The sequence below is a fragment of the Protomyctophum bolini genome (genome assembly GCF_963924005.1).
Source record: "Protomyctophum bolini genome assembly, chromosome: 7".
In the NCBI taxonomy this organism is placed as follows: domain Eukaryota; kingdom Metazoa; phylum Chordata; class Actinopteri; order Myctophiformes; family Myctophidae; genus Protomyctophum; species Protomyctophum bolini.
Window position 1 is genome coordinate 8395231 of NC_137868.1, and position 27815 is coordinate 8423045.

Sequence of the window (27815 nt, forward strand, 5' to 3'; positions counted from 1 at the left end):
CTGGGGGCTCGAGCCCCGATGCCCCCACGGAGTCTACGTCACTGATTGTCTCTGAAATGTACCATGAGCTCAATGTCACTGCCCATCACGTAGAGCTGGTCCTCCATAGTGAGAACGTACCATGAAACATAGTGAAAACGTACCATGAGCTCAATGTCACTGCCCATCACGTAGAGCTGGTCCTCCATAGTGAGAACGTACCATGAAACATAGTGAAAACGTACCATGAGCTCAATGTCACTGCCCATCACGTAGAGCTGGTCCTCCATAGTGAGAACGTACCATGAAACATAGTGAAAACGTACCATGAGCTCAATGCCACTGCCCATCACGTAGAGCTGGTCCTCCATAGTGAGAACGTACCATGAAACATAGTGAAAACGTACCATGAGCTCAATGCCACTGCCCATCACGTAGAGCTGGTCCTCCATAGTGAGAACGTACCATGAAACATAGTGAAAACGTACCATGAGCTCAATGCCACTGCCCATCACGTAGAGCTGGTCCTCCATAGTGAGAACGTACCATGAAACATAGTGAAAACGTACCATGAGCTCAATGTCACTGCCCATCACGTAGAGCTGGTCCTCCATAGTGAGCTTGCGATTGAGGTGAAGCAGGACAAAGGAGACGCCAGGCAAGCGCACGGCGGGGCTGGTCAGGATGGAACCCCACAGGGCACTGTAGAAGGCCGACTGCTCCACGGCCGCAGCCACCTTCTCCAGCAGGGTGTTGGTCCTAGAGAGGAATAGAAACCAATGGTCAGGATGGAACCCCACAGGGCACTGTAGAAGGCCGACTGCTCCACGGCAGCAGCCACCTTCTCCAGCAGGGTGTTGGTCCTAGAGAGGAATAGAAACCAATGGTCAGGATGGAACCCCACAGGGCACTGTAGAAGGCCGACTGCTCCACGGCAGCAGCCACCTTCTCCAGCAGGGTGTTGGTCCTAGAGAGGAAGGAAACAGGCAGGCCAACGTGGCCAGCACAGTATTTTGTATATTGTGTACAGCAGTGGTTCTCAAACATTTTCTTGTCAACTTTTTCTTGTCACTAATTAGCCCGCTGGCCCCCCGTTTGAAAGGAGTGTTTTTCGTGCAAAACTAATGCTTGGAATGGATTCAGAATCATGAAAACCCCCTAGTTTGGCCATAGTCACTTGCCCAAATATGCCCAAATGTGCTGACCTCATCACATTTGTGATGACGGCTATGGCCATTTTTAGCCCAAGGAGTGTTTTTCGTGCAAAACTAATGCTTTGATTGGATTCAGAATCATGAAAACACCCTAGTTTGACATGTCACATGCTACTTAAAGCATAATGAAATTTAGAACATTTTGCCTTATAATGGTTGTATGGTACCCCAACTTTCAGCAGCTGTCAAAATTCCCCTAGGGCAGTTGAATAGAAACCAATGTGGGATGCGTTAGTAGACACCTTTACAAACAAACAAACAAATTCTTGGTAAGAAATGTATTCCCAGATTGTATTAATATCCTCTGACTAGTGGTGTCACGACTAAATTAGTCATCATGTAGTCACTCATTAGCAAGATGGATACTGGCTCCGAATGCTCTAATATATAGTATGCACTACAACATCACAGGGTGTCTTTACAATGAGCAGAATCAATGATTCATACAACATGTATTATTCATGCAATTTTGCAAAATTGCTAAACTTGTTATGATTTATTTTTAATCTGATGGATATACGACCCTGGTTGTTCTTTTCCCATCTCCCCCTCTTACCTGTCATAATACTCAGAGCCCTCCTCCAGACCCGGCAGCACCCCAGTGAGAAGTCCCTGAAGACCTGGTTTCAGGGTCTTCCCCAGAGGCAGGTAATACATCTCATACAGCCCCAGCAGCACTGGCTTCACAGACATAGCAGCATTGGAGAGTAAAGGGAAGAGCCCCGAGCTGTTGACACAGGACAACAGAGATGTAGGTAGATACACTGGCCACGGACAATTTTCACATACTCATAATTTATCCTAACTAAATGTCCGAACTACTGAGCTAGGGCTCGGCATGTGGCTCAAGTACACTTCAACAAAATGTCAGTAGGAATCAGGATCAAACCTGGAACCTCCCGATTCCCAGGTGAGACAATGCTTTGAAAGCCACATGCTTAAAACATGAAAAGTCTGCTAATTAATACTGAATCATCAGGAACATTTGTTTTGTTAGGATAAAAAAGGATAAACAGTAAAATGACCAGCAAAAAAAAAAAAGCAAAGAAATGCAAATCTAAGGCAGTTATCCAGTACAAACTCACATACTAATTTTGTCAACATACTACAGTAACAGATAATGATAATAGTAATACCTGTAAAGAAAAAGGTCTTTTGCCAGCCTCTTGGGTCCAATGATCTTGAAGATGATCTCGTAGGTCTCCAAGGCCTTGCGATGGACGCCGCTGGGCAGGGCTGGGTGAAGGCATTGGGCCAAACGCTTGCCTATCGTCAGCTTCTTGGGAACGACCTGGTACTTGGCATTGTTGTGCAATACCTAAGTTAAACAACAAGAGCGATATTCTAAGCAATAACCATGGTCCTCTTTGTCTTAGTAGAGATTCGTAGAAACTTGGTGGCCTCCAATACTATGTGTGGTCACTTCCCAGCAAGGCAAATTACGTCATGATGACTTCCTTCGGTGACGTTCAGGACAGGTCCCTGCACACTCGACGCTTTTTCAGATTTTTAGCTTGTTTTCCGAAAAACGCGCAGAGTAGCCTGATTGTCAGACTCTGAGAGCGCTCAGTCGAGTGGGCGGGGTCTATGGGCTGGAAACCAGGCTAACTCAAGAGAGTAATATGTTATTTATTACATATATTATATTACTACAAAGTAATATATTACTTGGAATCAAGACTAATATATTACATATTATAATATTACATATTACTTTAGTTTTGCGCCCCCACCCACAAAAAAAGGGATGTAAAACAACACAATCTGTTTAGTCAGCTTCTTTTAAAACTGAATCCAATTGTTTTGAATAATAATAACATTAAAAAGAAGAGTCACCAATCAGCCAAAAAGGTTATAAAATATTTATCCTTGCAGCAGATTTTGTATTGACCTGTACTTTCTTTGAAATGTACCAATTCTACAAACTGCTAATACAATTTGTAACTATGTGCTCAAATTGCTGTGAGACATCCGTACCTTGTTGAGTTTTCCCAGCGCAGAGATGAGATCGGCCCATTCACTGGAGTACTCAAAGTTCTTGAGGGCCTTATCCACAGCTGCCACATAGTTCCTGTACTTAGAGTCACTGAGCAGCTCCACTTCCTCTGCATTCATCCTCCTGGGTGATAATGTTACTGCTCACCAGGCTCACATACGTACATCACAAACTACAACAAAAGGAAACAAGAGAACAGAGATGGGATCAGAGTGGGAGAGGCGGTGGGAGGGAAGGACACATAATAGGGTTCAGGATTATGGTTTACTTTTCGCACTTGCTTGTTGAGTATAAGTATGTGTATAAGTATTTTTGTTATATTCTATATATTATATATTTTGAGTATTTCTCAAATGTCCTGCCGACACACCAAATAAAACAATCAATACTGTAGATCGTTTAAAATCCTGCTATTCTTGTTTCATCCAGGAGCACCTTTGATACTTTTCACTACTCGTTTTGTCCTGTGAGCAACTGCTTATGTAACTGTTGTTTTTCTCTGAATAGGGTTGTTTATTGACAAAGTAACATACATCGGGAGGAGCAATGTCTTAACTACATGAACTTGACTTGTCTTGAACTTTATCGCCTCCTTTCCCAGGGCGAACAGCCGGCGAAAATAACAGATCTACAAGCTCACAACCCAACGTGTTTATGAGCTTGTAGATATGTTAAGTGTTGTTGTGAGCTTGTAGATTGGCTACTTTTGGAACCCCCTAGGGAAATCAAGGATAGAGTTTAAGTGGTACTAGCAGCAGTAAATAACCATATTGCATGTACAGTACAATAGTCTGAGAAAGAGACCACTGATGAAATGCCATTTGAAACTAACCCGCCTGGAGGGAGGTCAGAGGAAGACAGATGCCTTCCTCAGACAATACTGATAATCAAGTTAGCCAGAGTGCCCCTGCAGCACGCTGCAGTATAGTACAATACTACAATCCCACCCTTTCACGAAGAGACTGATGTTTATAAAACATTCACGCAGAAGGCCAAGAAGGCTGAATTCCTTGAGAGGATGATAAGCAGTGGAGCTGTGGAGGGAGTCATGGGATCATGGGATGGGCCTGTGTGGTACGTATAACGTAACATCACATGACATGACAGGCCTGACAACGGCACAATGAAATGGGCTCTTGTTGGTGGAGACTGAAGTGATTATGAGTCCAGGTGGCCGGATGAAACTAAGCCAGCTTTTTATTATCATAGTGGGTGTAGTCAGGTGCTAGTGTCTGTCACACCCATGCTAATAAGCTAACATGAATCATTAAAAAAAACTTCAGAGATGTTTAGAGAGCTGGCTAAAACTAAGACAAAACAAAGTCATCAGCAGTGATATGGTGTATTTAATCACATTCGTTTTAATCTATAAACTGTATGGTGTGGCAAGCTACTGTATATAATATCATGTACGTTATCATATAGAAATCATACACTAGAGAGACTGTAACACACGACGCACCTGCCGTATACAGCAGGAAGTAAGTGACGTCACCTGGGCACCTGTCATTTGCTGAGCTAGGCGAGCGAGCTATATAGTAGGCCTTTACTGAAACAAACTATCTGACATACGAACACAAATAATGTACAGATAAACAAACATGCCTTACAAGAGCCACACCTAACGGTCAAACCAATCGATACATCCAAAACAGCATCCAAACAACAGCTACTGTTATAGGACTCCTAACGTCAACGCATCACCTGACGTGAGAGACACAGCTAATGTTTAGCCATGCACTGTACAACTGTTGTTTTTTTTAGCTAACATTGCATTGCATTCATAACAGAAACGATGGAAGAAGACCGTTATATGAACGCCTACCGTCGTTGCCTAGATGTCAGACACACTGTCATTCGGCTTGATGATGGAGCACAAAGTCTGGACAGCAACATCAATATGGCCAGCAGGCTAACGACGTTAGCAGCAACCTGGACATCTGACTGATGCTGATGAGGCTGGGCTGCTATGGCTGGGCCGCCGCCACCGCCACCGGCTCTCTCTCTCGTCTTCAGAAGCAGCTGTGTAGTAGCCCTACTGTTACTGTACACCACTCAACTAGTCAACTCATCATGGGTTAGATAAGCAGCTACTGGAATTCTACATGTTCTTTATGAATCTCAAGATGTATTCATCTTTTCGCTAAATGTAAGAATGAATAAAAACAACTTTGGACCGCCACAGTGGCTTCCTGAAAACAGCAGTACAAAAGCCTATAAACATCAGAGACTATAGCCCGGATGGACGGCTGCGTTGTGATTGGATGATACCTGGTTGTCAGGCAACCATGTGATTCTCTCTACATTTCTTTCATTAATATCACAGACAATATAAGTTATAACCCCCATTTCACAAGATCTTGTCTGTGTGGGTCTCCGAATTTAGATTGCCCACGTTAGGAACAATTTGAAATAATAAATTAACATTGGACTGATAAATAGTTTTAGCTTAGCTACCTCTTCGAAAACTCACACCAACTTAGTAATTGTCTTTACCTTATTCTAAATTGAAATTCTATATTCTAAAATCATGCAACTTCACTGTGGTCACAGGAATTTGTCTTTGTTACTGTTTTGATGAATGGTTTGTTAGATGTGGTGACATCAAAGTCAACCGTCCTTCCAAACCATGGGATGTTAGACTCCGTGACCCAAGCGCCCCCAAAAGAGCAGATCTACAAGCTAACAGCGCGTCGCATGTTGAAACCATAGACTGTGATCGCGACGCGTTGTTAGCTTGTAAATCTGTGTTTTACGGCACAGGGGAGGGAGCTCCCAGGCTGCATTGCAGATTTTCTGCACGTTCCCCTTAATCGTCCGACAGTCTCTTGTTGCTGCGGAATAATAAACAGGTTCCGACTTCATGAGCGAGCGGTGTAATGAATTGGTTTAGTTTAGTCAAATAAAAATAACATTCCATTTTGAATTGTGTTTTAATTATTCTATCTGTCCAAACTAGCCGCCCTGTCTCGTGTTAGTTAACACATTTTGTTGGTGTTGTTTCAGACTACACGTGTCTTCTACTCTTTTCTTTTTTCCCACACATCTGGGACAATCATGTCAGCCAAAACAATTGGGTTTTTCCTAGAGCTCAGGAAACGACTACAAACCGGTCTTCTAATTGTCGGGTAAGTTAATAGTAACGGTGTTCTCTTGTATTTTTAGCCAAATATTGTAGTCTAAGCATTTTTAGCCAAATATTGTAGTCTAAGCTAAGCTAACATCAGTAGTTCTGATCAGGGAACTGGAAGTAAAACAAAATCAATGAAATTAAATAAACAGATGTACGCATATTTAATATACATACGCTAAAAACTAAATCTGGATTTCTTAATTTATGTACTGCCCTGCTGAGCATTATGAAGGCAAAGACAGACCGTGCGTGCATACTAGCTAAAGCATGAGCTAAAGATGCACCCATCACTGAAAGTGGTGGTAGTAAAGCTGGACCACCAGCGGGTGGCGGTGTTGCTATTACATATATCTTTTAGAGCAGTTTAGTTTTTTTGATGGAAATACATGACCATTAGATGTCTTTTTTTTATTAAAGTCCAACATGTCTATAACTATTGTTGATTTATGAGACATGAGTAAAAATGTAATGTTTCGATACACCTGGGATTCGTACTCGGGCCTCCCGCGTGAAAGTCCAACATCTTAACCACTACACTAGGGATATCCCTCTGAACCAGGGGAGATATTTATAAACTTTTGAGGCCATCAGGCAGAGGCTCTGCCACTGCTACACTCACCTCCCTTTTGACCTCCTCCCACGGGGAAACACTATCCGGGTCACGGGCCACGGCACCAATTTAAACGCCCGGCATTTGAACTCGGGCCTCCGGCGTGAAAGTCCAACAACTTAACTAGGGATATCCCTCTGGAGCGGGGAAGATATTAGACTTTTGAGGCCATCAAGCAGAGGCTCTGCCTCTGAGCCGCATCCCGGGCGTTACACATATACATAGAGAATCATACATTCGAGATTTGGTATTGAGAGAAATTAGTAAGTATGTGTGTGTGCCTGCCTGCTCGCCCTGTCTTCTAGGAAAGATATGGCTGGTGACCCTCCTGAGGTGCGTGTGACAGCGGGAGATTCGTCCCTCGTCGTCCTGTCTCCTCGAGCCTCCGTACGCTTTGAGGTGCCAGCAGGAGTCAGCTATGAGCCGGAGTCCAGCATCCAGACAGCAGGAGGGGAAGCAGCAGGAGAAGAGATACATTTTAGACTGCGCATCAACATTGACCAACACTCGGATGAAGGTAATATCCTCTTAACCCATTAAAACCAGGAAAGCATGTGTCATTTTAGATTGGAACTAAAAAGCATTATTTTTTTACTTTGTTTATTCAAATTTTGCAGATCTACAAGCTCGTAGCGCGGTACAAAGCCTGTAGCTCTGCTATTCTTTGAATGGCGAACATTTTTAACTCAAATCTTTAAAAACCAACGAAGAAGAAGGGGGGGAAGTCCCAGACTCACATCCTTGGGGAGAAGGTACTCGTGAAGTTAACTTGGGGAGAACATTCTGCTCTAATTAGCTGTGAACGTTTCATTCAAAACCGCTTCACCTGACCTCCGTTTGAAGTTATTATTAATTTGAGATTTCTTTGCATTAGCTTTTGTTTTTATTAATTTAGTATTTTTTAGTTTTAAAATTTTATAGCAGATTTTAACTGTTTGCTAGTTTAGTTTATACTTGACTATTCAAAGGCTTAGTTTTAGTGTAGTTTTTATGAATTATTTAGTTTTTTTTTATTTTTAACTAATCACTAATCAGTGAAATTCAAAAATGTTCTGAAAAAATATTTGTGTGGCTACGGCTAGAAATGTCTGCACCAAGCTGGGTTTGCCTACCCAGGAAACGCAACCTTTTGAAGGCACTCGTAGCCAATTGAAATGCAATCTGACTCCACATATGTTTTCTTGTCTGGCACAAATGGCAGGGGGCCTATATGGGGAGTTGCATCATGATCCAAGGAATCCAGGGAAGGGGGGGGGGGGGGGGGGATATTGTCCGAGTCCAACCTACGGTTCAAGAGTTATAGGCCTAAAGGTGAAGTGGGCAGGGCTGGGTTTTTATTTGAGCTCATTGTGAAATATATTCGAAGTACATGCCACTGAGGATGACATACTGTAGGAACAATGGTTTGCTCATTATTCTATCCAGTGGAAAGGTCAGAATTCACAACCATGCCTTCATCTCTGTGCTTCCAGACTTGTTTTATGTTGTGAAGTTGGTCATTTACAATCACTCCCACCAACGTTTGCCCTGAGAGGATGCTACGGTGAAGCACATCCGGGGGAGAAACCCAATCACACAGGGATTGATTGCTGCCCGTCCAGTATTTCATCAACATGGTGCTCTAGTATAAGCTCTAGTAACTCACTGAGTTTGGCTTGTTTATTTGTTTGTATTTTCTCAGAGGCTTCCTCAGTCGATGTGATCGAGAGACTGCGGGTAAAGGAGAGTTATTGCTTCTATTGCCAGGGCTGCCAGACCAGGCTACTGGAAGACAGGTGAGGCTGTTGGATGGGAAATTTATTTTGGTTTATTTATGACTTCCTCTGTCTACTTGGAGCCGTGGATGAAACCCCTGGGTTCACCTGAGGCCTGAGTCATACTGTGTTGATCAATGATAGTGAATTATACAACGCCTGCGTTCCTCGCTTCACGCTTGCAAGGCCCTTTACAGTTCGTGAAACAGTCAGAATGTCTATAAGTACAGTCAGTCAACCTTATGTTGGTGTAGTTTGAGGGTTGTTTCTTTGACCATAGGAAACAAAAGCTAAGTAATATTCAGGACAATCATGCTATTGCTCTTCCATGAAATAGTTCCAAACTAAGAAATGCAATGGTCTCCATTCTCATTAATTTGGTGAAGTCAGTCAGCTTCTTTGAATCTGAAGGGGCTTAGATTTGATTGGTGATATGAGCTTGTGCCCTAATCCTAATGTACACAACTGTACTTTGCCAACATACCCAGATTATTATAATAGATGGAAGCAAATATTGGCTGTTGCCTTATGAATAACTTGTTATTTAATTCTCTTTCACTGCTAAGGGTGTTTAAGCGAGTGCTCCCTCTTCCTAATGGCAACTGGAATGCCATTGTAGATGACTGGTGCTGTCACCCAGACCCATTTGCTAACAACAAGAAGTTGCTGCCCCGTCCAGAGGACTGTTTACTAGGTGACACCTTCATCCTTGTAGCCAGAGACAGTGGCTGTGAAGAGACTCTCACCCAGGAACAAGGCCCTGTCGGCGCAGAAGGCAGCCAGGATCGGAAGGTGAGAGACACTCTTCTAAGACTGATTTATACATGGCTGCATGCATGCCTGTGTCACGCACCCCAAATAGTAGATCGGCTCACAATGCATCGCATTATAGATTGACTCATTTTGGAGCTCGACATGACGAGTGAGCAAGTATGAAACAGGTGGCTGGGAACAAATGGCAGAAATGGAACAAATGTCAGAGCTTATTGCTGTAGTCAGCACAAATCAGAACTCATTATTTTCACCACTACTGTAGATCATTTGGGACGCCCAGAAATTGCTTTCGTATAAGCGATCCAGTTATATGTTTAAAAGCAATGTTTTCGGTTGCTATGCCGTTATGTTGTGCCCAGGGCAGGGAAATCTGAGTTCTGTAATTGTACCCCAAATTTCCAAAGTAGAGTTCTGAGTTGGATGACTGCACTTGATTTGGGAGGTCATCCTTTTTACGAGCTGTTGCAGCATATTGATGTGTGCTATAAAGCATAGTGATGTCCGGACATATACAGTAATGATTAATTAACATGCAGGCCTAATGAGATACCTGCACAAATATTTTTCTGGCATCAGGTGTCTTTATCTGTGTATCTGGATGACTGTAGCTAAACCCTCCATGTGGCATTTTGAATGTGCTACCTTTTCACCCCCAAGTAGGAATTGGGGGTGAAAAGGTAGCACATTCAAAATGTCAAATATATTGGCACACACCAACATACCTCCATGCGGTCTATGTGGATTGGACGGTCTTCTATCACTCACTCACTCTCTTTGTGCATAATGTTGTAGTTGGTATCACTGACATGAAGGGGGGGGGGGGGGAATAGGAAATGGATTTCTTGGCCATCTGGCTATTTCTCTGTCTGTTTATCTCTTTATCTTCTCCACTGCCTCCTCCCAATCTGATGTGGATTTATGTTGTTTTTCCATGTTCTTTTGGTTTGTTTTTGTGTTCAGAAGCCATGCCACAGACTAATGCTCGTTTCCTGTAAGAGCTGCTCATCAGTACTTGGAGAAGCTATTGCATCAGGTTAGCTCTACACACGTGCACACACACACACACACACACACACACACACACACACACACACACACAGAGGGAGGGGGGGGTGGTAACATACTGTAGCATACTGTATTAGTAGAATACTGTATTAATCAACTACTATTTTTGGGAGTATTTGATGACTTCTCCTTTTTTTAATATTAGAAACCCTGAAACTGTACATCACAGAGGTAGTGGTGGAGTCTAGTGTTGGAGACTACATACCTGACATGTCCCTACCCAGGTGAGTTTCATCTAATATTTGAATATGAAAATGAACACATTATCTTGGTTGGTTCTGATGAATACCGTATACAAGAAAAGCCAAGACTATGTTTTACTGTTGATGCTTCCCTGAGATTTCTTTATGACTGGAAGAAAGATGAGTCTCCAGGTTGGCAGGCATGCCATCTGGTATCAAAGCAGAGGAATGTGCAGCTTAAATGCAGGCATTTTATTTGTCCACTTGTCCTCGACTTTCCTAGATCTCGTTTCCTGGAACAGACGATAGCAGCCAGGCTGCTGGCGTTGTCCAGTACTTTGAGTTCCTTTCGCTTCACTATCCAGACACCTGATGAAAAGACCTTCTTACTGGTAAGAACAAACCAACACGGTAGAAGGATCTACGTAACGTTGATGCTGTGTTCAGACAGTAAGAACAAACCAACATGGTGGAAGGCTTTACGTAACATTGATGCTGTGTTCAGACAGAGTCCGACTGGCAGCGACAAAGCTACAGGCTACCATTCATTTTCAGTGGAGGCCCCCGACACGGCTTGTTAGCTGCTACAAAAATGTTTAACCATTTCCACTCACCTTCCCGCGCACACAATTCTGGCCGTGTTCTTTTAAACCCCAGGCTTTATATTTCCCTTTATATTTTTCTCGCTCGTCGGACATTGTTCATCTTCAACACTAGTGGAAGGAAGACAATTACATACTTTATTTACAGGGTACGGGTAAAAACGACAAGGTTTCGATGTCAATGCATCTTCGTCAGATGAGAGATGTATTGACTAGGCTCGCTTGAGGCACGGTGGGACCCTGTTGTGGTTGTTTATCAACAGCTGCTACAGATATGCTGCGTCGCAATGTATCTTATACCTCCCAGTGATCACAGCATAAGAGTAACGTGAATGCTGTATTATGATGTTTGTCTCGGTGAAGGTTTGAATGTATTGACGTGTGCCGCTGAATGTGACTTTGACCACTCAGGTGCACACATGACACCTGTCTGTGTTAACGAATTAAGACCTGAGAACCCAATTCTACAAATGTTGGGTAGAAACAGTTTTCTGAAAAAAACCCATGTTGGTATATCAGTAGTATATCATGTATTTGGCCATGGACCCTCATCTCAAAATATATAGACCCCAAGAAGCAAATATTTTAATAAAAAATGTTGGCTTAAAAAAATATATATAAGGATTTTCGCACATTTTCCTGATTTTTTCAAAAATAGCAGATCTACAAGATCAAAGCGCGGTATAAAATGAGACAGATGTGTTCCCGGTTTTAATGGGTTAAATGACTTGTCCGCTCCGCAGCTCTGGCTGTTGAACAGCGACTCCATCACAGCATCCATTCCAGAGAGACAGGCTGTCGGCGAAGATGTCGGCGAAGATGATGACGAACCAGTCACCCCGGGCCAACAGCTCTGGCCTGACATTCTGTCATGCAGAGCTGCCAGAGCCCAGAAAGTCCTCTACATAGCTTGCGATGATCAACTTGACCTCATGCAAAAAGAGTAAGGCCACTTTCTACAACCCGCCACCACTCCCCCTCAATCCATGTCTCTTCCCTGTCCTTCTATCTTTCCTTCACAAACCATACTAAGCAACCACTTGTCTCACGGCTCACAGCGAGGAAGGGAACATAACAGTCTAAGTTTGTTTACATGAGATGAAACTATACATTTCTCACTACTACTTCAAACCTAATTGTCTGTCATTTCGCAAATTAGCCCAGCCCACCAATTCAAAGGCACCTCCCAAGTTGTCAGAATACATTAGATTTAACGGTGTCCGTTCAATGCACTGTAGGATTTGTTATGAAAGGGGCAAGCCTCTGTGTGCCTGCTGTCATACATTGAAAGGTATAGCAGGTGTGTGTCTGTGTGCACATGAGTGCATCTCTTCATACACCCCACCGGTGGAATCTTCCATCCTCATTATTTTAATTGGATTTCTTTTAGATGGAGCTGTAATATTGGTCCTACTGTAGTGTAGAATGCTAGAATGTTTCAAGAGGCATCTTGAAAACCCCTTCCAAAACAACTTTGATTTCCCTGAATTTGTCCTGACATTAAGCGAGTTCCTCCTCTATTTTAAAATCACACTTGTGTGAAGTGAGGGGCGCCTTTGTTTGCTTTTGTACATCACAGAGGGGGGGCATGCTTAAGCCAAATTCCAATACCCCAAAAAGTTTAAAAAATCTTCACATTTCTCTGAGAAAACAGCAAACAATGACAATCCTGTTTATGATTAATATCACTGAATGGTTTTGTAATGTATTATTTTTATTACCATAGAAGAGATACATTTATCCAAGTGACTATATTCAGTTGACAACTAAATTGTTTGTCCTCGATCGAGATACAGCTCCATTAAGAAGCAATTTGGAGCAGAGGAAAATGTGCTTGTTCCACACAGAATTTCTGGACATTGTTGTTACATATTTCATCAATTCAGGGCTGAGGTTGTTGAGCTTGTCGGCTCTTAAACAGTTTTTCAGTTCCAAACCATTCATTTTCAGCAAGTGACACGGAATGGACATCATTCAATTGCGGGGAATGTTATGACCAGCTGCCATTTCCCCTTGTAACTTTCCCATTCCACCCAATCGAGTCAACGGTCTGTCTCGAGAGACTACATAACACCTCATAATCACTCATCTTTGACATTTTTGGATTCTAACGTGATGCGAAGGGAGGTGGATGACTCTGATCGAGGCCGTCACAATCGGGGCACACTTAACACTCCGATTGCCCAGCAGGGTTATTTAATCCATTAAATCATAGCGCCCGGCAATTCATAGCAGCGGAGTACTTTTACCGACGGTCCGGATGTTATCCCGGATGTGGATGTAGCAGCTAAATGTAGCCATAGCACTCTAGAGCCGATCGACAACAACGGGAGGTATGATTAATTATATCGCGACTAGCGACGGGACCGCGGTGGGCCGTCTAACACATGATCTTTTCTTAGTCGGCTAAACGGGAGGGGAACATTTTCGATGACGTCCCACTGTTGCGCAACATCGAGTATTGCGCAACAGGCGCTCCTAGGCTGTGGATAGATGCGATCGGCTTTGATATCAATAATCTTCGTCTTTTTGGATAAAACTTCGTTCTGGGTGATCGGGGTGTTAACTGCAGAGGCACTGTTAAGTTTGACCCCTAATTAATCGCAGAATCAATGAGCCAGGTTAATACAGGTTGTAAGTTGTAACCACTGTCAAATTATTAAATTATGCCTTGATTGAAAGACGCTATCATCGTTACAGCACCAACACAATGAACACATACAGCATGATACTCTGTGCCACAGGCATGGTCTGTGTTGCTTAACCTGGTACAGAAACGGAATAGAATAATTCCAAATACCGTAAGGTCTAATGGACTGTCAAAGAAACCCACTGGACTAGTTGGCACAATCCCCTATAACTGTCCATCTGGTTTGCCAGCTGGTTTGCCAGTCGGTAGGTAATCATCTACTGGGTGACATAGTCCTGCGGTGTTGTTTACCACTGTTGCTGTATGATTTCCATGTGTTTCCACCATGTCACCATGTAGCAGTCTGCCATGGTGGACATAGAGGCTGAGAGAGAGAGAGGCCGTTATCTGTCTCTTCCAGAAGGGTGAGACGTGTGCTCCTCCAAGGAATGGCACACAGATGGCTAAATGTCACCCCCAGTGAAACTGGATCGGCGCCATTCATGCTCAGACGGGCCATCGATCTCTCCTCTCTAAATCTCTTTCTTTCTCCTCAATCCCCCTTTTTCCTTTCTTGCTCACACACATGCACCAGTGCACGTCACACACACACACATGCATGCACCAGTGCACGTCAAAGACGCCATTCATCCGGTTTTCTGTGTCTTCTGAGGGATTTAACCCATTTAGGCCTGACCTCAAAATTTTAAATATAAAAATAAATCTTCTAAATCCTCCAGTTTTCTGAAATAGATATTTTCACGATTTTTCAAAAATAGCAGACCTACAAGCTCGTGAGCTTGTAGATCTGCTATTTTTCCAATTATAACAAGTTTAAAACACCAAAAGGGGTTCCCGCCCAAAATGGGTTAAAGATATTAAAATATTAAAATGGTACTCATTGCTTCTGCCTTGAATTTATATGCCTCTTCTATGCTTCAACTGAGCCATATTGGCATTGGTTTCATACTCTTGTAGTTACAATGCTGAAAATAAGTCTTGGTCTTGTACTGCACTCTCTTATTTTTGAGGGGCGCTAGCCCCTCCTATATACAGCTTTGTGCCAACAAGTGTCACATTTGCCATTGACTATGAGTTTTTTAAAACATTGTATCATGGTTAAAAGATAATAACGTAAGTTGACAAATTTCTCCGTTAAGTATATTAATTTTCTATTGGATGATGTATGACAACAACAGTGATTGTAATGTTTTGTATTGTAATGTCTTGGACACCGGGAAGACTAGCTGTTGTTTGGGGCGAAAGCTAATGCACTAACTGTAACATGTGTGTGTTTTCAGAATCCTAACCAGTTGGGAGGTCAGTGCCATTGGCCATCCTCTGGTCCTGCCGGTGAAGGCATGTGAAGAGCTAAAAGAACTGATGGACGACAGCAACTCTTCTCTTCCGACATCGTTGCGTTGCATGAACGAGTTCCAGGTGAGGCAACCAAAGGATAAAGTATGTAATGTGATCTGAAAGAATCTACCGGATAAGTTTATTCTGTTTTGAGTTTTATATTAGCAATAGCTCCACAGCAGGGACTCTGGGTGGTGAGAGGAGAGCTCAATATTGTTGTTTACGTCGTTTTCCCTAACTCTCCAGTGTTTTACAGTGTTTTTATTCCTCAATTTATTAACAGTCACAGGTTCATAGAAAAAATAAAATATCATATGTTAGTATCAGTGACTGAGGTAAACAAACGTACTGTATGAATCACAGAGATCGTGGGCAGACATAATGAAAAGACTATGTTGTTGTGCAAAACATGCCCCTTCAAGACAAAAGACATTTTCTCCCCTTCAAGTCCCAATTTAGTGAAGCCAATTCCCAATTCCCCAGCCTCTCTACAAGTACTCCATCTCTGCTAACCCCCACAATCAGTCATTGGGAGGGTGAAGAATGCCTCGGGTCTCCTCCGATACCCGGGCCGTCAAGCCAACCACCGTACCTTTTCTACAACTAACAACAATGACAAACATTAGTATTAACCAGTAAGACGCCCTGAGGGCGAGAAGCGACCTCGCCCTAAAGGGACAGGTAACAGTCAAAAGGGAGACATCGAAGAGGATGGACGGGTGGGGAGGGATCAACATATGGAATGTCATAACAGGTCAGCTCCATATATGGAGATCTAAGGGTTTGATCATGAGGTCAGATCAACATGGTGTCCGTGAGGTCAGATGTAGAGTTGCTGGCCCGGCTCCATATATGCAGATCTAGGTGATGATCCAGTCTTCTCCATGTATGGCTATGCAGGGTTTGAGGTCGGTGTCGTGATCTTCATATATTGAGACGGCCATATATGGAGCGTGTCACGAGGCGGACTGACTGAAGCCCAACACACACCGTCTGTGAACGCTGCGTGTCAAAACAGCCGCCTCCGTTATTTGCAATGAACCTATCCCACACCGGTGGAGGCAGACGCGTGCTGGCGCGCGTTCATGCCTCGCCTGACGCTCCGATACGCCGCTGTTCTATTTTCCAGGCGTTGCCGCGTGGCCTTCATCCGGGAATCCGTGGGCGTGGCTGGCCAGCCGCGCGGAGCGCGCCGCGTCCTGTGGGTGTTGCTGTGCGACTATGACGCACAGCAATACTGTGCCGCGTCGCTGTGTGTGTGTTGGGCTTGACACGAAATGCAGGTTTTCATGGTAAACTGCGACCTACCGTTGCAATGAAACTTTGCCAGAGCTACTTGTAAAAGTGTTTGACTAGAGAAATGAGCGGTGTAAACTGTGCTGACAACACTATTCTTCCAGCTATCTTCCTGACTGTTACAGAGTAATTACCACCACATTATCTGCTACGTCCTGTGAAGAAAGTTAAGGATGTAACTTCTGGCACTTTCTTCTCTTCCAAGTGACATTAAAGCTGTGCAGTAAGCTGTTTCTGTCACAGCAGCTGTCGGGTGGAGCTCCAATTATTTGGTCTGTTGAACTAGCTTATGGACGGACTGTGGCTCTCATTAGAGAGGATCTGAGCGGGCCAGACATTATTATTTTTACACGTAACCATTAATAGAAGCTGATCTAAGCATTAATAGAAGCCGATCTATCTAATCTAAATTACAAAATTTAAACCGTTAAGACAGGGAAAGAGTCTTTGTCATCATGTTACATTTTTCCTATTCAAAAATAGTAGATATTCAAGCTTGTACATCTGCTATTTTTGAGTGGTGCAACCACTCCTATAGACGGCTATGTGTGTCCCTGTGTCTGTCCCTGGCTGTGTCTGAGCATGAAAGCTGGCTGGCTGTGTTCGAGCACGAAAATAGCTTTTGGTTGTTTTTCACAACCAAGTGTCACTGTTGTGCAGCCTAACACACCCACATTAACTATATATATATGATGATTTGGGGTGTTACAGTACAGTACAGTAAAGTGACATTACAGTACAGTAGAGTACAGTATAGAGGGACCCTCACACGGTCATTTCTCAACCATTTCGGACGCAGGGCGGCTCGCCGGAACCGGGCCAGCACCCTGGCCGGGGACCCCCACACGGAGTTGCACCACTCACTTCAATGGTGTGATTTTTGAGTGGTGCAACCACTCCTATAGACAGCTATGTGTGTCCCTGAGTCCGTCCCTGGCTGTGTCCGAGCACGAACATAGCGTTTGGTTGGTTTTCACCACCAAGGGTCACTGTTGTGCAACCTAATGCACACGCACATATTAACAATATGATTTCGGGTGTGACAGATGTCATGGCTGGCTCTTGCCATGACAAACATTCGGAGCAGGAGACGTGCGAAAGATGAACAATATATGATTTATTAAATAATAGGCCTATACAAGGAACTAAAAAGAACTGCAGTACTTAACATAACAAATGATATGGAGTGTGAGTCAGTGGTGTAGGTGTAGTGTATGGATGTGTGATACATGGTGTGGTGCGTGTGTGGATGGAAAGAACAATCAAACATAAAGGAACGGAGGCATGGAGGCTAAATGCAGGGAGTGGAGGCAGCAGGTCTGCCTCCTCTGGATCTCTCTTCTCAACTGGGATGCGTGTTGTATTTATGGCCTCTGGGAGACACCGGGCCCAGGTGCTCTCCCATCAGCCATCAGGCCAATGCCCTACCCAGGCTCACCTACAGGATGAAGGTTAGGCATAGGCAGGCACATCCACTACTCATTGTGTGTGTGGGGCATCACACAGACCAGTACAGTATAGGGACCCCGTGGGGACCCCCACGCGGTAACTTTAACAAAATCTTGAAAGTATGAGATTCACTGATTCAGAAGGCATTTGTAGAATGGTCCTCAGCCAGGTTCTTAATGGGTTAAAGCGAGTCATTGTGTTGTTGCTGTGTTATTATGAAGGTGCTGCGCTGCAGGCTAATACTTAGAATGCTTACTAGTGTGTTTTATGTACCACAAGCCTCTGGGATGGTAAACTAATTACATTTCACAGGCCCTGCTGTCTCACTGCAGACTGACTGCCTCTAATATCAACCCCTGTGGCTAGAAGTAGAACCCATGAGCACATCCTTATATTGGGGATTGGGATTGCCTTCGATCATCTGGGCAGCCCGCCGCAGCCATACGACAATGGGAGTAGCTATTACGGTGCACTGAAATGGAAGGAGGTTTTGCAGCTGGTGTCTGTCTGGACAACTGAGAAGAGTGTGATAAATGGATCCACTCAAACACTTCCTACTCGCTCCATAGTAGCCTGCTCTGCCCGCAGACGGAGGAGGACATAGTGGTAATGTGATCATAGAGTTATCTCCAGTTACCGGAGATGGTCTGGGTTCCTCCGCTGTTCAAATCACTTCCAACACACTGACACACGGGCATGGAGGAGACATTAAACAGGATAGCACTGTGGGTATGGTTGATAAGGATCTGAAGCGCTGGATCTGTGATATGAGAGAGAGACAGAGACAGAGGAGGAGACAAAGTAGCAATGAAGTCAAGTGTGTTTGTCTCTCACCATGGAAACATAAGTGTGCATTACACGCACATACATGGGTGTGTATGAGTGAGGTTTAATGTAATGGCGTGTGCATGTCTTTGCTTGAGTCCCTAGACTCCCTACTTTAACTAGATGAAAGGCTGCAGCCTAAAACAGCCTGTTATTACACTGTGCATGGAATGTGCTGTCATGAGGTCCGCACCCGTACACCGGGACTCCGGGAGTGTTTTATGTTGGGGTGGCTGTGGCTGTGGCTCAGGAGGTAGAGCAGGTCGTCCAATGATCCATGGGTCGGCGGTTTCGAATCCCGGCTCCTCCTGTCCACATGTCGAAGTGTCCTTGGGCAAGACACTGAGTCGGTCGGTGTGAGCTCGCCACCATTGGCGTATGAATGAGGACACTGGCGTTGACTGTTGTTCACCGCTTCACCTCCCAATGTATGAATAAATTAACCATTGTAAAGCGCTTTGAGCACTTGGAAAAGCGCTATGGAAATGCAAACGCGTTATTTTGTGCGATTAATTGGTGTTATGACTCTGAGTATATGCACACTGAGGTGCGATTATAATGAGGAGATTGTTTCGAAACAAGGTCAACGGTTCAGCCTGATTAAAGTAAACTCCTCTACCTGTGCGAATGGAGGCGTCACCAAAATAAAAGTTTGATGTGAAATATATTATATTCGCGTGGCTTTTCCGTATCGTTTAACCCATTCTGACCTGAGATCAGATTCATACGAGGTTTCCGCTGGACACACACTGGTCTGATGAACCCATTCTGACCTGAGATCAGATTCTAAAAATGTCAGTCATTCTTCGAATTTTCAAAAAATAGCAGACCTACAAGCTCGTAGCGCGCCACTCGGTGGCGCGCTATGAGCTTGTAGATCTGCTATTTTTCAATAGCTAAAGCATAACGTAATGCTAACACCAAAACGGGTTCCCGGCCAGAATGGGTTAATCACGTCTCTCCTGATGTGTATTGTGTAATGACCTCCGGTCAGGCCGCTCGTGGTCTGCCCTCCGTCCTTAATGGGGAGCATAATGAGGCGTAAAGTAGTCTCCGCTCAGAAGTGTCACTCTTGCACCAGAGAGAAGACTGCCCTCCACCCCACCCTCACCCCACCTCATTAATCTCCCCCACCCACACACACAGGACAGCCTGGAAAGTAAGATAGACGTGGCCCGGAATAGCCCGGGCAGCTAAAACTGAGGACGACTTTGATCGATACCTTCCTTCAGTCCACAAGACGTCACACTCGGAGCCGCTGCGTGCACATCGTTGAAATTAATTACTCCCCAACCCCGGGAAACACGTCGGGGTTCATTAGACGTGGCCCAACGGATGCATAGGGACGGGGAATGCATCGCAAGCGCTGCCGCTGTCACACGGGGTCGGTCGTATCAGTGTTTACATCAACATTAACGGGAAGAAGACTTGAGGATGACATGTCCCATTGTCAGTTTGCACCGACTCCCACCAAAGCCTTTACATTATTGGTTTATTTCTTGCTCATTAATATTTTAACTCTGAAAGTGTAAACAGAAAAATATGATTAAATGAACACTGAGGAATGGGTTCTAAATTAGCTGGGATTTGGTCTGGCAAGGCAGTGCTACCTGTATGCTGTTGGTCATACTGTAGGTGCACAAACCTATTGACATCAATCACGGTTCAGGTCAATAGCACTCAATGACCGAATTTAACCCATTCTGACCGGGCACCCATTTTGGTGTTGGCATCATGTTATGCTTTATCTATTGAAAAATAGCAGATCTACAAGCTCGTAGCGCGCCACCGAGTGGCGCGCTACGAGCTTGTAGGTCTGCTATTTTTGAAAAATCGAAGAACGACTGACATTTTTTTAAATCTGATCTCAGGTCAGAATGGGTTCATCAGACCCAGTGTGTGTCCAGTGGAAACCTCGTATGAATCTGATCTCAGGTCAGAATGGGTTAATGACATGCTTGAGTCATCCCATGGAATCACAAACCCAGAAGCAATTGGATTGAATAGTGGGCCCTCTTTTCCCTTCGGTGTTAACGTAATGGTCTCTCACACCCAGGATGATCTGACCATTGGACCATTGGGCCCAGACTCCACATCGTTATGTGGGTCAGTGGCTATGTTCACTTTGCTGGGACAATCTCCTTGGCCTTCTGAAACCTTCCACTACCTCCGTAATGACTCAGAAATTCAGTTTGACTTGTTTTCCTCGGCAGGGCAGGGTTAGTATTCTGTGCAGCTGGATTGAGTTTAGAATCTCTTCCACATTTCTGTGCTCACACTTTATCCTTTTTTTTCCTCCTCCTAATATCAATCTCTCTCTCCCTTTCCCTTTCTGTCTAGTTCTCGTTTTCGCTCTCTCTTCAAGTCGGGAAATATTCCCCTGCCACGTTGCCAAGTTTTGAGTGCTGTGATAACAGAATGCCTGCCTGTGAGCGTCAAAGAATGACTGTTTGTGGGAAAGGTTTATAGAGCCTCTGGCTCCTCATACCCATCTCCTGATATTGTATCGGTACATTCTTCGCGAGATAAGCCCAGGTTTTGTACATTCCTTCTATGACTAAAGGGTTATCATTTCTACAGATGGGAGGAACAAGTAGCAGACAGAAACATATGCCTGTGTCTTTGCAGTTGGCATTTCACTCGTGTGCCATAAGCTGAACAGCACGTATTCCTTCTGATGTGTTGCCTTTTGTCTCTTACAGAGCTTCACCTCTTGGTCGCTGTTTATCATTTGTATGAATTACCGTGCCTGCACCGGAGCGTAGAGCAGACATGGCACAGAGGCAGAGTAGACGGGGGGGCCTTGATTGTGTGCAAATGCCCTCATCCATCATCCCAATATAGAGCTCTCACAGGAGCACACCCAGCACTGTTCTGACCCTGCAGGACCCAGGAATAGCGGATGGGAGAGAACGAGAGTTAATTTGAGAGAGATTTTTTTTTTAGCTGTGTTTTTATGTGAATTCACGTTATGAAGTTCATTAAACCACTAGTGCCATCTGTGGCTTTTTGTTTCAAGATGGGTAATAGGTGTTGAAGTGCTGCTATATTTAACCAATAGAGCGTGAAAGAGACGTCTCAGCTTTTAGTCTGAGAAATCGTCAATTTGCAGCGCACCACAAAGCTAAATTACAAAGTTGTGCTCAGTGGAGCGGTTAGAGACGTTATTCAGTTAAACCCCATGTCTGATTTACAACACAATTACCACACGATCTCCTTCCTCTGGCAAATTGGCGATAGTGCTACATTTGTGTATGTTGTTGTTGATGTTCTCACTTGCTCTCTCGCCAAAATCCAATACTCTACTTGCGTTCTCCACACAATGTTGTAGTGCCACCTCAGTGTGAGGAGGTGAGGGTTGGATGCAGGTTGGACTGATATAGCCTCGTACTCCAATGCCTGCTCCCTTCCTCCGTCCTCCAGATGTCATGTTGTATCCTATGCACCAGTGCTGCCAACTCTAGTGAGGAAAAATAAGCCAACCCACCTCCAAAAACAAGCCAACTCTTGCGAGAGAAATAAGTCAAATCTCCCCTCGAAAAACAAGCACAATAATATGGCCATTATATAATCCTAATAAAAAAGATTCAATGCATTTATCATTATACATACTAATATTTGATGTTTAGGTCATTTAACATTACAACACATACTTTAGCCAGGGCATTAAAAAGTAGAGACACCAGACCGATTCTGTCACTGCGATTCACACTACTCCCAAACCTAATTATAGTATCAAAGAAATGTTGGCTTGTTAGATGATCAAAACAAGCCCAAAAACTTGTCCTTTTTTCCTGAAACTCTGGAAAAACAGAGTAGCTCATAACATGTCTAAGGTGGATTTTTATTCTTTATGAAACAAAAACTACAGATAGAAAGAGAATAATTCAAGCTTTCTGTACACCTGCAATGTTGGTGAGTTTAACGTTGTTTAATACATCTGTTTGGATGTATGGTCAGTCAAGGCTAGAAGTGGGTTTTTTTTACACTCGATAGGCGTTCCCACATAACTTCCGGTTACGATGTCACGCACATAGCCTCTATTATTGGACACTGTATTTCTCTATAATGCACTTATTTTTATTCATTTTGTTTAGAAAACAAGCAGGTCATCTTGTGCATCACAGTACTGAGGAAGGTCCGGAGGGACAGAAATGTTGCCTTTATTAAAGAATTTACTCATGTATCGAGCAGATAATCAGTATGCGCACGGGCGTATTTTCCACACCATCAAAGAATGCATGTTTTGTTGTCCACCATGCATCAAGATCAAATCATTATTTCACGTGTTGCTTCAGTAGCTTTGATCACTGTTACTCATATATTTATAAATGCGCTTCAGTATCTCTTCCCGTTTTTGGCATTTCAGTTGTAATTGGCTAGAAGTAGATGCCTGATTGGCTTGTTCCACTCCATATCCTTGCAGACATGTTTCCCGTAGCCTGGAGGGACGGGGATTATGTCTGAGATTATGAATTCACAAATATAACATACAGTAGTTGTCATTGACAGATTTGAAAGATATATTTGGGAATTTTCTTTGCCTAGTACAGTGGCATCTCCAGAAATTACATTTTAGGGAGAGAAAATGTGTTGTGTCACCGCTGACCCCTGCACAGGCAACAACAAAAAAGAAGAAAAAACAGTACAAAATTTAAAAATGTTGAAGGTAATATGCAAGTATTATCAATGTATTTATTTTCATCAAATGTGTGACTCATTTCAACATTGCAATTACAACAGCAACATTAGATGACGGGGGTTGCAGTTGAAATTACCGGTATCTATAACTGAATAGTTAAGACCTTAAGTTAAATCTCTAAAATGCTAAGAGACCTCTCACGGCTTAACCTCTCTCAAAGGACCTCTCACGTTCCAAAATGTGTAATATCACGCATCGCTGTGCTGCTAAATATGAAAATAATATCAGTCCCATTAGAGCAGGCAAAGACCTGGAAAATGTATGTTATGTTTACCAACTGTTTTGTTTTTCACCCCGGGCTTGATTTGCGTCACACTTTTCAATTGCATTTCGTGGTTTCACAATCAGAAACACCTAAGCAGGTTTTCAAAGAGATTGTACCTGGCTGCCAGGCGAGTACAGGTGTTGGCCCACTAAGGAATGCAAATGTATGCCTTTGTCTCATGGCGTGCCAGGTGTGGGGGACACCTGGCACCCCATCAGACAAAGGCATAACATTTGCATTCCTATGGGTGAGGGTCGCGCTACAGAATGGGCAAGGAGCCAATCCACCGCCTACTAATAGTTTGCAGGTTTAGTGTTTTTATTTTATTTTTCCTCTTCTTTTTTTTTCTCAGTGTTTTTCAAAGGGAATTGGGGAGGCAGCTGCCTCTCTTGCCTCTATTGTAAATAGTGGCACATGACATATGATGCTGATTGGTGAAATACTTTGTGAGTTAAGCTGCAGAAACATCACAGGGGTGAATACGATTACCGGTATCTTTGCCTGTCAGAGATAAGTAGATTAGCACTTTTGCATTAATCTTGTTGCTAGTCTATTTCAAGAACGGCCCCTTTTCTGTCTGTTCTCCACAGGTGGCGTACTTGAGGCTGTGAGAGTTCATAGATCAGCAGATCCCATCCACAGAGCATTCCTCCTTCTGATTTGTGTGTGTGTGTGTGTGTGTGTGTGTGTGTGTGTGTGTGTGTGTGTGTGTGTGTGTGTGTGTGTGTGTGTGTGTGTGTGTGTGTGTGTGTGTGTGTGTGTGTGTGTGTGTGTGTGTGTGTGTGTGTGTGTGTGTCAGTCACGCCTCGTTCTTCTTCACATCGCCGGCGTGCCAATAATCACAGTAAAGCACACCCTCTTGTGGAATATTACTTAATTAGCTTTTTTCCCTGGGAAAATGGGGGAATAAATAATGCCAAAAACGAAATATAGACAAAGTAAACGATCAGCATTGTTATGTTATTTTAAGTATTGCATTGGCCCAGGCAATCCGTGCATGACTACCGTGTGTACATTTCAACTAATAAAGAGCAGGTGTGTTTATGTTCTTGTTCAGCCTGGTTGGTTTTCTGAAGAGGTTTGATGCCGTGCCTCCGGCCCGCCATTGAACAAACATGACCATGACCATGTTGCACCCAACAATAATCCACGTGGTAGTACTGTACTGTTGATATAGACACAGCTAATAATTATATTCTCTCTGCACCAAATTCATTTAGATAATGCTTTGATCCAATTATAAAATCAATCTCATTAAATACCAGAAAATGTTTTTTTAACATTTGTTAACATTTTGTATTTTTCTTAAATCCTTTTGCAAAGAAGATTAAACCTTTCTACATTTCTAAATGTCTTCCCACTTTTCTCCTTTCTTGGTTTGAGAGCACTCTTTTAGTTGATACTGTATGCAGGCAAGACACTGTTCTGGAGTTCGTGTTGATTTCTGATTAGCGAGGCACTCACTCCGTGTCCCCAAGGTACAGCAACATTGTGAACTTCACATGAATATAATTACAGCATACAAGGATGGAGCTGGGTGGTTTGTTTGTTAATCTAATGCAGTGGTTTTCAAACATTTTCATATCGAGGTCCATTATGTATTTGGCATTTGAGCCACGGACCACCATTTGATGAGATTTAGCCTCTCAGACCCAAAACTGTATTGATGTGTGTTGCCATAGATGGGAGAGATAACTGGCAAACGTTGATCAAAATAGCAATTATTTTTGCATTCTCCAATTGTGTAGACTTATTGTAAATTAAGTAATGCAGATGTTTGGATTCTGGATGCCAGAAGGTGGAAAGAGGAAGAGAGGGAGGCCAAAGAAGACATGGAGACAGACAGCGAAGGAAGACCTAAGTGAGATGGGTGTCAGCTGGCACGGAGCAAGAAGGGTCGCCAGTGACCGGAATAAATGGAGAGGACTCGTCGCCCAATGTTCCAATAGGAACGGGAGGAACTAAGTCTAAGTAAGTAAGATGTTTAACAATAATTTAACTCTTGAGAGCTCTCAAGAGTTAAAGATCTATAAGGGTCCATCAGGTTACCAACACTCCATCATTTTGCTTGGGACCACCTGGAACCCCCTCAAGGACCACTGGTGGTCCCTGGACCACTGGTTGAAAACCACTGATCTAATGGTATTTATTATATCACTCTTAGGCATTATGAAAGCAGAGCTTTAATTTCAGACATTACCTTCCATTTTACATTTAAAAGCACAACAAATGTACCATGAGAGGGATGACTATAAGGGACTGGCTCAGACGGACTAGTTCTATACTGACTGTCTTGGAAATATGAATGGTATGAAATTAATATACACAGCCTGAGGCAAATCATATTGAGCTTGAAGAGCCAAGCTTCATGATGTTCACACTGAGCAGTTACTAGTAGTCTTATTCCTTTTTCTTTATTTTATTTTTGACCTGTGCCAGTGGGATTATATGTTTTCACTCCATAACATTTGTCCATTTGTCAAAATAACTCACGAATGGATGGGTAGATTTTCATAGTTTCCCTGGATAGGCTACTTTGAAGAGATGATTAACTTTTGGGTCAAAAAGTCAACACTAATCCAGTGGTTATATCAAGTTATCAAGGCCCATTGTTCTATTTAGCATTTGAGCCACGGACCACCATTTGATGAGATTTAGCCTCACAGACCCCAAACTGGAGAATATTTTGTTGTCGTTGGATAAGACTTTGTCTACAATTCCATGCTTTTGGCAAACGTTGATCAAAATAAGAATTCTTCTACATTCTCTAATTGTGTAGAAGTCTTGTAAATTAAGTAATGCAGATGTTTAACAATAATGTAACTCTGTAAAATGAAACCGAATGGACCCTTTTTCATTGTACACTCAAGAGTTACAGATCTATAAGGATCCATTTGACCAACTCTCCATCATTTAGCTGGGGACCACCTGGAAGCCCCTCAAGGACCACTGGTTGAAAGCCACTGCTATAATCAAAGCCAAGGTCAAAGTTGAGTCTGGAAGGGCGGATTGTTTAATCGAAAATATCAAAGGATGCAATTAAGGTCAAAATGACATTATCGATCATATCTAGTGGAAATTGCATTGCATAGATTAACAATTGCATACTGTAGTGTTGGCATAATTATGCATGCTACTGAGTGCAATCTTTCTAATTTATATTGACCTGCAGCTCAGTGTAGAGCTGAATCTACACTTTTATAGCAAGGCATTCCATCTTCATAGTAGGTTATATCGAACCAGAAAAACAGTATAATAGTGTATTACTGTATCTCTAGTCTGTAGACGGTGGTTGGGATCCAATTTTCTTTCCTACTGCTGCACGCATGCCTGGATCTGCCGAATACTGAAGTGACAATTACCTTTATAAAATACAAAGAAGCATTGTGCCCACCCAGGCGGAAAAGCGGAGTGAGTTGGCTAATTAAATCCATCCAGGATTGAACCTTCAAGGCGTCTCCATATCTTCTCTGCCCTTTCTCCACAAGTGCAAATGAAGCAAGCCCTGAATAGCTCTGTTTGTTGTCTGTTGCCTTGTGTTTTGGAGACACAGACACCATTACCCAAAAGCCTTGGAAGTGTTACTAACTCCTCTTGGTCTTTTCTGCTTGATGATGGAAACTGGAGGTAAATGGTGCATTTACGTATATAGCGCCTTTATCCAAGGAGCTTTACATATATTGTGCATTACATTCACCCATTCACACACACACATTCATACACAGATGGCAGCGGAAACTATGCAAGGCACAAACTAGCACATCGGGAGCAATTTGGGGTTCAGGACACTTGCTCAAGGACACTTCCACAGTAACTCTGGCATATGGCAGGATAAACAAGTGGAATGGGAAGTGATGAAATTACCAGACAAAATGGAAACAGGAACACTATGAAATTGAATGGAGGAATGGGTGCTCTATCCTCACTGGATGCAATTGTCAGCAGGGAGAAGAATAGGGAGGCTCACTGTTCCTCACTGTC

General features: G+C 43.4%; 2 protein-coding genes across 5 annotated transcripts in view; one reads left to right on the plus strand and one right to left on the minus strand.

The window, feature by feature from the left end:
• The window catches only part of dop1a (DOP1 leucine zipper like protein A), a 37401-nt gene extending 32014 nt beyond the window's left edge, over positions 1-5387 (minus strand). For 2 of the 3 annotated variants that reach the window (XM_080768784.1, XM_080768786.1), the window contains exons 1-5: positions 5015-5387; positions 3171-3361; positions 2330-2511; positions 1750-1920; positions 549-738 (exon numbers count right to left, since the gene is read on the minus strand). In XM_080768784.1, the coding sequence (XP_080624910.1) occupies positions 549-738; positions 1750-1920; positions 2330-2511; positions 3171-3308 (681 nt within the window). In that variant the 5' untranslated portion in view covers positions 3309-3361; positions 5015-5387. Of the gene's footprint in view, positions 1-62; positions 106-548; positions 739-1749; positions 1921-2329; positions 2512-3170; positions 3362-5014 lie in introns of those variants that run through there. The other variant, XM_080768785.1, reaches the window with a different exon arrangement.
• Positions 5388-6022: 635 nt separating this feature from the next.
• On the plus strand, positions 6023-25062 carry ube3d (ubiquitin protein ligase E3D). Of its 2 annotated transcripts, XR_013964405.1 has the most exons (11): positions 6023-6317; positions 7238-7449; positions 8614-8707; positions 9253-9478; positions 10421-10493; positions 10671-10749; positions 10991-11099; positions 12053-12252; positions 15240-15378; positions 24425-24562; positions 24634-25062. XR_013964405.1 is itself a non-coding variant. In XM_080768812.1 (10 exons), exons 1-10 carry the CDS (start codon positions 6247-6249, stop codon positions 24443-24445), a joined length of 1224 nt encoding a protein of 407 aa, XP_080624938.1. In that variant the 5' UTR covers positions 6023-6246; the 3' UTR covers positions 24446-24633. The 2 variants fall into 2 exon arrangements, 1 of the variants encoding a protein (XP_080624938.1); XM_080768812.1 differs by lacking the exon at positions 24634-25062 and having other exon boundaries at positions 24425-24633.
• The last annotated feature ends 2753 nt before the right edge of the window (positions 25063-27815 follow it).